Source organism: Rhinolophus hipposideros, assembly GCF_964194185.1.
Source record: "Rhinolophus hipposideros genome assembly, chromosome: 24".
Classification (NCBI taxonomy): domain Eukaryota; kingdom Metazoa; phylum Chordata; class Mammalia; order Chiroptera; family Rhinolophidae; genus Rhinolophus; species Rhinolophus hipposideros.
The window spans coordinates 34,009,613-34,022,166 of NC_138070.1; the positions used below are offsets into that span (position 1 = coordinate 34,009,613).

Here is a 12,554-nt window from a genome sequence, read left to right on the forward strand (position 1 = left end):
ATTCTGTGTTTCAGATGACTTTTGGCTCTCTTCTTTCATATCCAACATCCAATCCATCAGCAAATTCTCTTGGCTGTCTCTCTTAAACACATCCAGAACCTGACCACTTCTCTTTGCCCTAAAACTTTCACCTTCATCCAACTCACCGTCATCCCATGCCTGGATTATTGCAAGAGTCACCACCCCTAGCCTGCCTTTGCTCACCCTCTTTGTTTATTGTCAGCACAGAAAGTGGAGGTATTCTTTTAAAAGGCCAATTAGATTATATCGGTCTTCTGCTTCAAACCCTCCAATGACTTCGCTTTTCACTCACAGTAGAAGCCAAAAGCTTTACCCTGGTGCCCAGGGCCAACCAACATATTCCGTGCCCACCCCCATCCCATGTCCATCCCATCTCCCACCACTGATGCCCTCCCACCTTTCCCAGTCAGTTGTTGTACTCATACTGGCTTTTTGCTGGTCTTTAAACATGCTAACCACTCCCCCATCACCACTGGGGACAGATTTCTCTTTTCTGGAATGCCCCGACCCAGATAACAACATGTCTGCATGCTGCTCATGGGCTCAAATGTCACCTTATCAGGGAGGCCTTTCTGTGTAGGGAGGCCACCCTGTGTAGGGATCAGGTCCTCTCCCTCTGTCTCCCCCATTGGCCTCATTCTTGTCCTTAGACCAGATCACATCTAAAACACTATAGATCTGTTTATTGTCCATCCAGGTCCTCTCAAGAGAAGGCATGCTCCATGAAGACAAATGCTCTGGTTTTTCACTGCTCCGTGCTGCTCCTAGAATAATGCTTGTTCATAGCAGGCACCTGACAAATAAATACTTATTGGCTGGTTAAAGCAATATAGGAGAATAAAATAAAGCAGGGCTGAGGAGGATTATGACTGTTAAAAACCATATTTGACTTTTAATTCCAAAAACAAATTAAATAGTTAAATTAAAACAGACCAGATGGTGCAGCTGCATGGGCTCCATCCTCCCCCCACTCTGTTTGGGACTCCTAGCCCCCCGCCTCACTCCTCTATGGTGGGGAGCAGGGAACAGACTGAGTTTGGAAAGCAAATTGTAGTCATGGACCCAATTCTGATTTATAACAAACTCATTCCCAACACAGATGGAAGCTGCAGTCCACCAGGGTTATAATTATAAATAAATACACATGCAGCTAAGAGAGGATATTAGGTGAAAACAACTCAACTAGCATTTGCCAAAAAGAGAGAGAGAGAGAGAATGAGAATACCCCATTTTGTTGTTCATTATCAATTTCCTGAAAATGAGCCCTGGGTAATTTGGCTGAGAAGGTGGCCTAAGACCAGCCAAGCTGACCTGAGCATTCAGGGCTGGTTTTGGTGAGGAGGCAGTGGAATGCCTGAGCCTAAATTCACTCATTTGATGATTGCCCTGTGTCCACCTCCTCCCTTCTCTCTCATGCCATGCCACTTGATTCTGAGGGATTGATTTCCAAAGCAACCATCGAAAACGTTAAGAGGTTGGGGAACGCACTGCAAGGTGGCTCAGGGTTCTCAGGGATATGATCCCATTGGATGGGTTCCTGACTACTGTGGGAAGTTCAATCCATTTCAAAATAGGCAGTCAATGCTATGTTTTGCATGTTAGGTCGCCAGACTGAGTCCTACCCCACCTCCCACCCAGGAGTGGGTTCTTAGTGGTCCTCAGACAGGTCCTGTGAGTTTAAAGGGAGTGGGAGCTGTTAGCGGTTAAAAAATAAACACCTCTTCAGTAGGCTCAGATCTTTCCTTTTCTTCCACTTGGGAGGAAAATTGTGCTTCCAACTTTCAGGAGCATAAGAGATAATCACCAGAAGGCCCTGTCCTGTCAGAAAGCCAGGGGCCTCTTCAGTGCCCTAGAGCACTGGACACACTTTCCTGCTGGTAGAGGGGGCAGCACATGCACTGTTCTTTCTCTGTTGGGGAAAGGGTGCAGCTGGACCTCAGGCAGGCTCGCCCTGCATGCTGCACACTTAGAGAAAAGGGAGATTTTCTTTCCCATTTTGTGTTTAAAATAGAATAATTTCCAAAGTAGTGTGTGCTCAGGTCTCCTTTCCTCAGTGTCCAAATGATCTCTGCTCCTTTCCCATCAATCCCTCTGCTAATGCAAAGTCCCTTGCCCTCAAACCAGGGGCAGGAAAGAGTCTTGGAGTTGCCCCTGCCTCCCTCCTCTTTCTGCCTCGCCTGCCCCTTGCTCACTCGAGCCACTGAGGTCTGTGGTTCTCAAGAGCTTCAGGAAGAGGGCTCCTGCCCTCCCTACTCCAGCCCAGGCAAGGGGTCCTAGAGCCCAGTGGGCAGTGGGGAGGCAATGTGGGGACAGGGACCCACGTGGCCTTAGTCCAGTTCAGTCCATGACCTGTGCTGGCTTGAGGGCCCACCTGCTTCTCAGTGCTGCAAGGAGCAGGCTTGAGAGGCGTGGGCTGGTGAAAGGGGCTCTGCTCCCACCACAGCATGAGGTACTGAGGTACAGGGAAAGCCTGTTGGCAGACCCAGGCTCCCCTCATGCAGGGCTGGTCGCCCGTTGGGATCAAAGACAGCCTTATACTCTGGAAACAGGAACTAGGGGAAAGCCACAGAGGCATGTGTACTTGGGAGCAACTCTCTGAGGAGAGGAGGGGCGCTCCTGGGCGGGGACTGCTCTCTGGTCTTCAGGATTCTCTGGCTGGCTGGCCTGTGTGGCCGTGCTAGGCCCCAGGAGCAGGGTGGTGTGGAGGGCCACCCTTTACTTGACTGCTGAGTCTTTGCACCTCCCTCCCAGTTCGACATCACTCTGGGGCCTGGGTGCCCATGAGTCTGCTCCTGCAGGCCTGTTGGTACAGGAAGCTCTGGGGAGGCGTACTGGGGCACCGGTGCACGGGCTGGGGGTGCTTGGCTAGCAGCTGGGCCCTGGTCACGCTGGATGGAAGAGAACAACAGGTGTGGGATTTCTGTGCTTTAGGTTCTCCGTCCTTTGTCCTGGCATCGGGCTGGGCTCTCTCTGAAGCCCCAGAACAGAAAGGAGGGTGATGGCCATTCCTTAGGAGTTTGCCTTGGAGGGACCATCAGCCGTGGGGAGAGGATGGAAGGCCAGGAACAGGGTCTGAGAGGGAGGCTCCTGTGAAGGGGAGAGGAGCAATGGGTGAGGTGGGTGAGGGAGTGCCCAGTCTGGTTAAGCCGCTCAACTCTGAGCCCCTAACAGGGGTCACCTAGGAGCTGCAAGGAACCCACCCCCCAGAGTCCTCTGTGGACCCCTTATGAGGGGTGGGTGCAGGCAGATTCCTCCAGGGACCCGGTAAGGGTAGGAGGCAGGGCATATGGCTCAGTACTGGTGCATTTTTGTGGCACTGGCCCAGCTGATTTGTTAAGTTCAGGGGGCAAAACAGGTAGACTGACACCCTGCTGTCCCCTTTTGGCAGGGCATCGACAAACGTGACACAGAAACTGACACTAAACTCCGGGGCCAGAGTTCACATGTGTCCCATTGTCTGAGTTCCCACGTCTGTGACAAGGTCATAGAAATGCCCAGAGAAAATTCCTGGCTTTGCCAATCAGCTGGCACAATTCATTTCATTTAACTTTTCTGAACATCATTTCTTTACCTCTAAAATGTAGATAGATCCTGTGGACCATGTAAATAGAGGGTTTTAAAGAATCAAATAACAACAGTAACACATATGTAGGACTTATTATGTGTCAGAGATTGTCCTTGGTACCCTCAACAACCCATTATACAGATGAAGGAACTGAGGCCTAGAGAAAAAAACGTCAAACAGTGAAAAGTGTTAGGTCAGGAACTGAATCAGGCTCTGGGGCCCATGCTTTCTTCACTGTACTACACTGTCACTACGGAGAGCCACATGGACATGCTGGATGAGGTAGAGGCAGTGAGTGCGGGGTGGGTCCTTTTCACAGCAGCATGACTGCAGAGGAGTCCACAGGGCAAGACCGCCTGTGAGAGAATGTACATAACAGTGCCTTGCAATGGGACAGGCATGATGGCCAGAACAATAGTAGCAATGATAGGAAGTTGTCATCAGGCGGTGTCTGGAAGGAGAGGCCTGTCAAGGAGCTGGTAGCAGAAGGACCTAGCTGTGTGGGGAAAGTTAGCTCCTGTTACCTTCCACATAGTACAATGGGAAGGGGACTTCAGCTATGTCTCCTTGATGCTTCCTGGCATTATCCCTCGGCGGATTTATTCTGGGTCCAAATTTGGTGTGCTCCTGCCCAATGCATCGCCGCCCTTGTCCCCACTGTACCTGTATCCTGGGGCTCAGATCTCCACAGTGGGGTCAGTGAAGCCTTTTTTCCCCTCGTTCACCAGCACTGGCTTCTCTGTGCGTGTGTGCCAGACCAGGATCTGTGCGTCCAGAGACACAAAACAATATGGGGCAGTCGCTCTGACCTTACCCTGCCACCTCCCTGCTCCCACCATACTCTGCAAGTATTTCTCCTGCCCCCTCCCATTCTGCCCTTGTTCCCATCAATTTTTTTCCATTGTTCTTTATTTCTATCTATCCCCTCACTCTTGCTGTTTGTACATATGATTCATTAAAAATTACTATTGGAAACAAAGTCTGCAGTTACGGAAAATAGAGACATTCTAAGATTTCCCCTTGCTTCTCATCCTCCCCTGCATTTCTTAATAGTTCTCTCCAGAGACAGAGAAAGTTGTTCGGGAGCCTTCAGGTTGATAGCCCAGGCCCTCGCTGGAGAAGTTCAAACTAGGAGCAGTATGTGTTTGTGCATGTGCGTGTACACACATACATGTGTTTGGCAGGGAGGTCATGGAGCCCAGCTGTTTTGAGGTGACGGAGGGGACTCAATCCTTGCCTCTGTCTCTCTGATCACTACCTTCTCCATTTCCGTGCTTGTCTTTAGTGTGGCTGCCTGACAGGTGATAAAGTGCCTTCCCAGTAGGGTGTTCTAGGAAGCATGGATCTTCTTTGCAAGTCTGTTTTGAGACTTTGATTTCCTGCTCCTTGATCTGCAGGGAGGGTCTGAATGGGCTTGGAAATGCTTGCATTACAGCTTTCAGTTCTGCTGAAGGCCTTACCTTGGTGCAGTTGGCTGCCTTGGGCTCTAGGTCATTGAGGGTGACAAGTTCTCGGAGGAGGCTGCTTTCCTGGTAGCCTCCCTTCACGCCACGCAGCTTGAAGTAGGCCTGACTTCGCTGTAGAATGAGGCGCAGGTTGACCGCAAATCCAGCCATATCTATTGCAAATGGTCTGTGGGGGTCAAACACTGTCTTCCAGCCGACCACCTTCCCTGCCCCGTTGACCCGTGGGGCCTCGTACCGAAGGCCGCCGACGAAGGCGACAGGCCACACGGACACTCTCCTGGTGCTGCGCATCTACAAGGGGGACCTGGAGTGAGGACACCTGGGACTGCTGACAGGGAGCGATGCGTGTCCACACGGAGCATGGAATCTTCAGTTAACTGTGTGCACACATCTGAAGCCCTGCCAGGGGACCCAGGCCACCCTGCCTATAGATGCATTCCCGTGGGGGGCGTCTGCAGAGGAGCCTGACCTCTCAAACTAGCTCATCTCCCCCCTCTCCACATGCCCTGCTGCCGCTTTCTCCCTTGGTACAAAATCTTTTGGTCTTCCCAATGTCGAGTCTGACACAACCCCTTTCCCTCCCCCAGAATCCCTTGACTCACAAACTCCAAGGACACTGAAACTGGTCCACACCTCATTCAGACCATGCCTCAAAGGCCAGGACTGTGGTCCAGGAACCCCAACATCACTTCCTTCGTTTTCACCAGGCGGGCTGCTGAGGCCTGCAGCCAGGCCTTCCATCCCGTCCCTGGTTCCCTGCAGTCTATATTGACCCCAGCCTGGCATCCCCTCCTGTGACAGTGTCCCTGTGTGTCCCTACCCACAGGCCCCCCCACAGGAGCACCTCCATTTCCCACACCCCAGGCCCTCAGTCCTCCCACACCTTCCCCTGCCTTCTGCCCTGTTCTCACCTCCTCAAAGAGCTCCAGACTGTAGGTGTTGTCATCGTCAGCGAAGTACACCACCCCGGGCTGGCTGGAGTTGCGGGGGAAGGTCTCGCGCAGCCAGCGCAGGGCCAGGTTGCGCTGCATGGTGCCCCGTGGGATGCGCGGGTCACGGGCGTCCCCACGGAGCTTATAGTTGCGGGGCGTCTCCACGTGCAGATGGGTGTAGTTGAGGCCCGTGTCGCGCAGCAGGTGCGTGGTCAGTGGCGTGCGGCGCGGCGCGTCCTCCACCACCAGCCAGTGCAGGTTGGGCACGTGCAACAGCGTGTTGGCCAGGCGTGTGAGCTCGGCCTTCTGCACGGGGCGGCTGTAGGTGGGCGTCACCACGTGGATGGTGGGCAGCGTGTCAGACCACGGTGGGGGCCGCGTGTACACGTACTCGGTGCGCACCACCTCCACGATGTCGCGGTCGGACATGCAGTACTCCCTGGGGTCCGTGCCCAGTGGTGTGCTGCGCCGGGGGTCACTGCTGTCATCTGTGGGTTGGGAGACAGGCAGTGTGGGGACTCGAGCACCACCAGCTCTCTGGCCTCAGGGACTGGGCAGGATACCGCCCTCCCTGCCAAGGCAAACCTGCCCTCTGCTCCTCCTCAGGAATGTAATCGGATCCCTGCCTGCTGCTCTCTCTGTTAGAGCTAATGGTGATGGCTGCGTCCCAGGAATTCTAGTTCTGACTCCCCATTTGACAAAGAGATGACCTCTGCCTCCTCCTCCGTTGAACAGCTCTGTAGCTACTTGAGTGCAGCTGGCCAGATTCCAAGATGCATCCTCGGTTCCTAACTGTGTTGGGTTTTATATGACAAAATGTGTGACCCTCATCACCCTGGTGAATCCTCATCTGGCCAGAGCTGACCTCACTGCTCTACATGGCATTGAGTTTTCAGACCACGGTGGCACTGCCATCCTGTGGGGTAGACACTGCTGTGCCCAAGAGCAGGGTTAGTGCTTTCCTGGGCACAGCACACTGGACTCAGAAGAGTGTGAGGTTAGCTCACTCTGATTTTTCACAAACCCTCTAGTCAAGTGGGGTCTCTCCCCTCATGGCCTTATGCAATCTGTCCGTTGAATCATGGTGCAGAATTTGATACTTAACTGCTACATTTTATTCCAGGGTTTTGCCATAGTTGTCAAGATAATTTTGAATCCTGAACCCGTCCTTTCTGATTGTAGATGTTCCTACATTTTGGTAGACACAAAAGGACAGGATGGAGACCTGTTTTAGCTCTTCTGCTGGTTTGATGTCAATAAACTGCGCTTTCTGGAAATACTCATTTGACCACCTGGGGGACAAAGTGTACCACCCCCGACCCTGACTATTCTAGAACTCAGTTAATGTTTACCCATAGCTCCACAAAGACACCATGAGGGATGTTGTGTGAAAACTTGCAGGGCCTGATCTATAGTGAAACACTCCCAGGCAGGGGGACCCATTTCTTCCTGAAGGCAGCCTGCTCCAATTGGGGCAACTCTCATTACGAAGCTTTTCCTTACATGCTGGACATTTTCCCATGTAGTGAAGTAGGAGTCCTATCAAGAGGAGAAATCAGGGCCATTGGTAGTCATTCTTAATAAGCCCCTTCTCTCCAAGTTATCACTTTCCGTTCGAAGCGCTGTGTGTTCCTCACTGCTCTCACACCGTCTCAGCAGGAAGTGATAATGGCCACAGGACAGTAGCCAGCCCCGCTTCTGCATGGCTTCATGCAACTACGGACAAAATGAGCAATTACATGGAAGGGTTGCAGTGCCATCATGGAGAGGACGCTGTGAATCAGCCAGTCACCTCTCTTCCTTCTCACTGCTGCCGTTCGCGTGTGGAGTGTGTGGGGTGCTTGTGTGAAGTCTGATGTGCGCTCTGGGAAGAGACACAGTTGAACCCAGAAGGCCCTAGGGAGTTCACACAGGCTGGCGGCACAACAAGACACACAGTACAAGCTAGGAGCCTGCTCCCCGGGCCGTGGATACGATGTCACGGGTGTGGAAGTACAAGGGCAGAAGACTGGCAAAGATGCAGTTGATCAAAGGTGACTTTTGGGAGAACTTTTGGGTCAAAAGGTGAGAAGAGAACAACTTTGGGGAAACAGGAAGGAGTGATCAGGATTCTGAGATATATAAAGATTAATTTATCCTAAGGTCAGTAAAGTTTTGGAAGCTGAGGCCTGGGGAGGAGATTTACAGCCATTTTCCCCACTTTTTTGCCACTAAAATCCTGCCACACGGGTGGATCTGCACCCTGGGAAAGTCCTCCATTCATTAGACTTGGCCACAGATGGGCTGAACCCTTCCGTCGGCTGCAGAGCTTCTTCAACTTTCGAGTCATAAAGGGCTCCCAGGGACCCTTAACTATTCCACTGCAGCTTCCATTCAGTCCCTCTTGGCATGCTCTGGGGAGACAGATGCAAATTCCTCATCCAAGGCAGTAAGATCAGTGCTTAGCAAAACAGCCTGACATCTCTGACTCTAGAGGGCTGCCAAGAATGGAAGCCACCTGATAGCACGTCTTTTCATACATGGTAGCTTTAACCCATCTGGGATGATGTAGTTGTAGGAGAACAACAAGTGAAAAGCACCAAAGAGAGATTTTGGAGTTGGGAGGAGAGGGTAACTGTCAGGAAGAGAGGCTCTAAGTGTGGAGTGACTTATGTGTGTGGAGTGCCTAAAGACTAAGGCATGAAGGCGCAGGCGAGAGGTGGGTCACATGGCAGGTTTTGGGGGTGTAGGGAGTCCCGAAGTGAGAGGGAAAGGCAGCTTGGTGGAGGGGAAAGCTCGGGATCCAGAGCCAGGAGAAGCCGGTTCTAACCCCAGTTCTCCCATAAGTGCTTCATGGGACTTTTCCTCTGGCTTGGTCTATTTGTACCCGGTAGGACTAGATCAGGACTGCCTAACCAGGAAAAGAGGGGCAAACAATATATTGTTCCCAGTATAGGCCAAGAATTCTCTCCAGCCATCCCTCCCACCACTGCTGAGTGCTCCCAGTTCTTGCACGTCCTGGAATTGGACGCAGAGTTGTGCATGTGTGTGGTAGCATTCATCAGATTTCCAAAGGGGCTAAGACTCCCAAAAGGGTCAGGTCATTGACCTGGATCATCTTTATGGTTCCTCGCAGCTGCCTGGTAAATGAAAATAAGAGCTCCATCAGCATTGGCTGTGCTCACTCTTATTACTGAAGCTTGGCTGGGGACAGGGCTGGGGCTGGGTGTGGGGGCTCACCCTTGTGTGCAGTGAGGAGAGGTGCAATGGTGCTCTGGTGCCACACAGTGACAAGCAGCGTCCAGGGCAGCACGATGAGGACGATCGCAAGGATGTCCCGTCTTTTCGGCATCTCCAAGACTGGCTGGGTCCACAGCTCCTCGTTACCTGAGCAGCAGCAAGGTCAGGAGAGGGATGACACCAGAAGTGGTGGCAGCAGACAGTGACAAGCACAGGGGAGAAAAGAATAGGAATGGGCTGGACAGGCTAGGCACAGGGATAGCAGAGAAGCCCAATGTTGGCTAGAAGGTCTTACCAGCGCTCACAACCCACCCATTGCGGAAGCAGGTTTGCGGAGTCCAGCCTGACCGGAGTCAGAGAAGGGGTGACTGTTCAGGAGCACGGTCAGGAACCTTGCGAAGTGCACACCTGTAAGAGAGAGCAGAAGAGGATGGCCAGAGACCTGGGTGGGGGACAGACGTACAGAAGGGCCTGGCCCAGCTCTGGGACACACAGCATTGGGATTTTTGTAACGGAAGCCAGACTGCCATCTCCCTGAGGACCACTTCTCCCTGTCTGCCTGGGTGAAGTGAACCTCTGCCACCCACAGAAATCGTGGGGCACTGCCGCACTCTGTGTGTTCAGCAGGGCACAGAGGTTAAGGGCACAGACTTCAGACACACCTGACTTGGTTTAAACACCAACTCTGCCACCAACAAGGCATACGGCTTTTGACAAATTACAGCAACTCTCCATGTCTCAGTTTTCTCATCTCTGAAATGGAGTACTAGCAGTACCTACTTTACAAGGTGGTTCTGAGAATTAAGCAAGTCAGCACCCATAAAACCCTTAGGATGGCACTTGATGTGTACATATTGAGTGCTCAAGACATGTTAGCTACTGTGCTGTCCACATGTGTGGGCCCAGATGTTTTTTTCATAGCCTGAATAAAGGGGTCAGCATTGGGATAAGTTCCTTTGAGGACAAACAAGAGATGCCTTGGGAACAGGCCTGAGGAGGAAATGCTGCAAGTGCCCTCCCTTTGTTGATGTCAACAGGAGATTCTTGTGGAACACCCACTCCGTGCAGGACAGAGCACTGGTCACCGGAGCTGGGTGTCAGCAAGAAGAGGTGGTTCTGATGGCGGCAGCCGCATCCTGGGGAGACAGCATTCAAAGTGGTGGCAGCACGGACCCCAGGAGAGGTAGCCTTTGTGAAGAGGATGGATTTGCTCAAATTGCCTCAATTGTGCAGAGGATCTGCAGGCAGCATCCTCCCCTGGGCCTTGTTCTCTCATGTGACAAGGAGAGTAGCACAGAGCCCTGTGACCACCAGGGAAATTGTAACATCCTATTCTCCTCATTTCTACTTCTGTGCTGAGCACCATGCGTGATGCACATGCCAGCACTCAACAGTGAAACCCTCAGAGTCCCGCTGTCCCCAGGTAGTACGTGCTTCTCATTGCTGGCAGGCTAGAACTATGGGCCAGGAGGAGTTTTGTTCCTCCACATTTGGAAACAATGTGTTCTCTTTTGCTTGTTGAGTCCTCTCACCAGAGAATTCAGACATTTTGTGAAAGAAGCAGGTATTCTAGTCAAGAGCACTGTGGTCTCCTGGGTCAGCCAGCAAGCCCCCATCACCCCACCATCCAAGGCCTGCTCTGGCTCCACAGTCTCCTGGTAGGCAGATGTAGTCAGGCTGTCCCTCACTCCACAGGGGAATGCAAGGCCCACTGGGGGTAAAGGTTACAGGCAAAGACCAACAGTAGGGGTACACAGCAGGAAAAATAAGCCTGGGGAGTGTATGCTGTCTCCTACAAACTCCTCTTCCATGGCCCCAATAGGTGACAGAGCCCAGTGTCCCAGCCCAGGATACCTGTCTGGGTCTCATGTGCTGAGTGTGGGGAAGCAGAGTCACCTCATGCCACACTTCTAGCTCTGGCCCTACTCCCCACTCCAAGGCCACGGACAGGGCGGCAAAGGGCTGATCAAGGCCTTGGCTTGGTTCGCTGATCTTAGGCCACGTTTGATGGAGGACAGGAGAGCTGTTGACGGGCCCGGCTGAGAGATGTGCTGTGGGTTCTCGGTGCCTCCCAATGGAGCTTTTTCAAATGCCCGTCATCTTGGAGACGGTTCTAAGCCCCAGATGGAGAAAGCAATGGCAAGGTGAGCTGCATGCCAAGTGGGTGTGCACATCCAGCCTACTGTTGTGCACTCACTTAGCTGCCTTCCCCTCTTTTTCTCTGGACGGTCTCTATTCCATGCCTCTACCTCTGGCACCTGTCGGCTTCCTGCTTGCCTGCTGGGCTGTCCTTAGTAATAATAGCTGTTAGGTAGCACTTGTGTCCGAAGATGACACTCAACAGTTCATGTTCAATATCACAACAACGATGGGTGGGACGTGTTGTCCTTGTCACTGTTTCACTGGGAATTCATTGAGGACAGTGCGGGTCAGTAGCTTGCCTGAGGTCACAGCCAGGACATGGTGGAGACAGACATAAATCCAGGCTCTTTGGTCCAGTGCTGCTGTTAGGTGCATCAGAAGGGAGGTTCTAGACCCCAGAGCCGTGAACCTGGTCAGGTGTGGAGTGATCACAGGGACACAAACAAGCCCCAGCTTAGAGCCACCCTCCTCCATGAAAGCCGCCTCTACTGCTGTCCCAGTACCTCCATCGAGGCAGGAGCGGGAAGGGGGATAGGCGGGGGGAGAGGTGGTGGGAGTAGATGGGGGCAAGGCTGGAAGGGGGCCATGGAGAAACAGTTGTGTCCCATTTTGGTTTTTTGCTCAAAACATCTAGAAAGGAAAGGGAGGAGGGAATGAGGGAGAAAAGCTTTAAAAATAAACTTAGCAATAAACCCAGTTGTGCATTAATTACTCTGGAAGCCATTACGGCTTGAAAATCCCATAACTTTAATGGAGGCTATTATAAGCATAGTAGCGAAATCGTGAAGCTAATTACCAGGCAGTTATTAAGCAGAACAGAGAGAGGCCCCAGCCTTGGAGAAAGGCAGCTGGCCATCAGGGGGTGGGTTTTGGGGAAATCGGGCTTGGGGCTGAGGGAGCTGGGTTGGGGAGACCTGGAGGAGGGCCTGGGGCAGAGAGGGGGCTGCACCTACCCCAACTCCAGATTTGAGGTTCAAGTCCGAGACGAGGGTGCCTACCTTGCCACAGCCTACTTCTTCTGCCTGGACCTTGGAGGAATGGCAGCACCTTCTCTATGGTCGCGGGCTGTATCTGCCACAGACCCCAGAATTGCCCTGGGCCTTTGGTGAGAGCAGGCAGAAGAATCAACACCCAGATGGAGGAGGGGCTTGGCCACACCCAGAAGCCAGGAGAGGGGCAGGAGCAAGCTCAGGGAGAATGAGATGCTTG

General features: G+C 52.6%; 1 protein-coding gene across 5 annotated transcripts in view; it reads right to left on the reverse strand.

The window, feature by feature from the left end:
* Window positions 1-1,123: 1,123 nt before the first annotated feature.
* Window positions 1,124-12,554, reverse strand: part of B3GAT1 (beta-1,3-glucuronyltransferase 1) — a 29,309-nt gene continuing 17,878 nt past the window's right edge. The window contains exons 2-8 of one of the 5 annotated variants that reach the window (XM_081037171.1): window positions 9,516-9,611; window positions 9,204-9,350; window positions 7,488-7,523; window positions 5,964-6,472; window positions 5,047-5,163; window positions 4,250-4,350; window positions 1,124-3,108 (exon numbers count right to left, since the gene is read on the reverse strand). In XM_081037171.1, coding sequence (XP_080893297.1) covers window positions 4,264-4,350; window positions 5,047-5,163; window positions 5,964-6,472; window positions 7,488-7,523; window positions 9,204-9,350; window positions 9,516-9,519 — 900 coding nt within the window. In that variant the 5' untranslated portion in view covers window positions 9,520-9,611 and the 3' untranslated portion in view covers window positions 1,124-3,108; window positions 4,250-4,263. Of the gene's footprint in view, window positions 3,109-4,249; window positions 4,351-5,046; window positions 5,344-5,963; window positions 6,473-7,336; window positions 7,455-7,487; window positions 7,524-9,203; window positions 9,351-9,498; window positions 9,612-12,554 lie in introns of those variants that run through there. The other 4 variants (XM_081037167.1, XM_081037169.1, XM_081037168.1 and 1 more) reach the window with 4 other exon arrangements.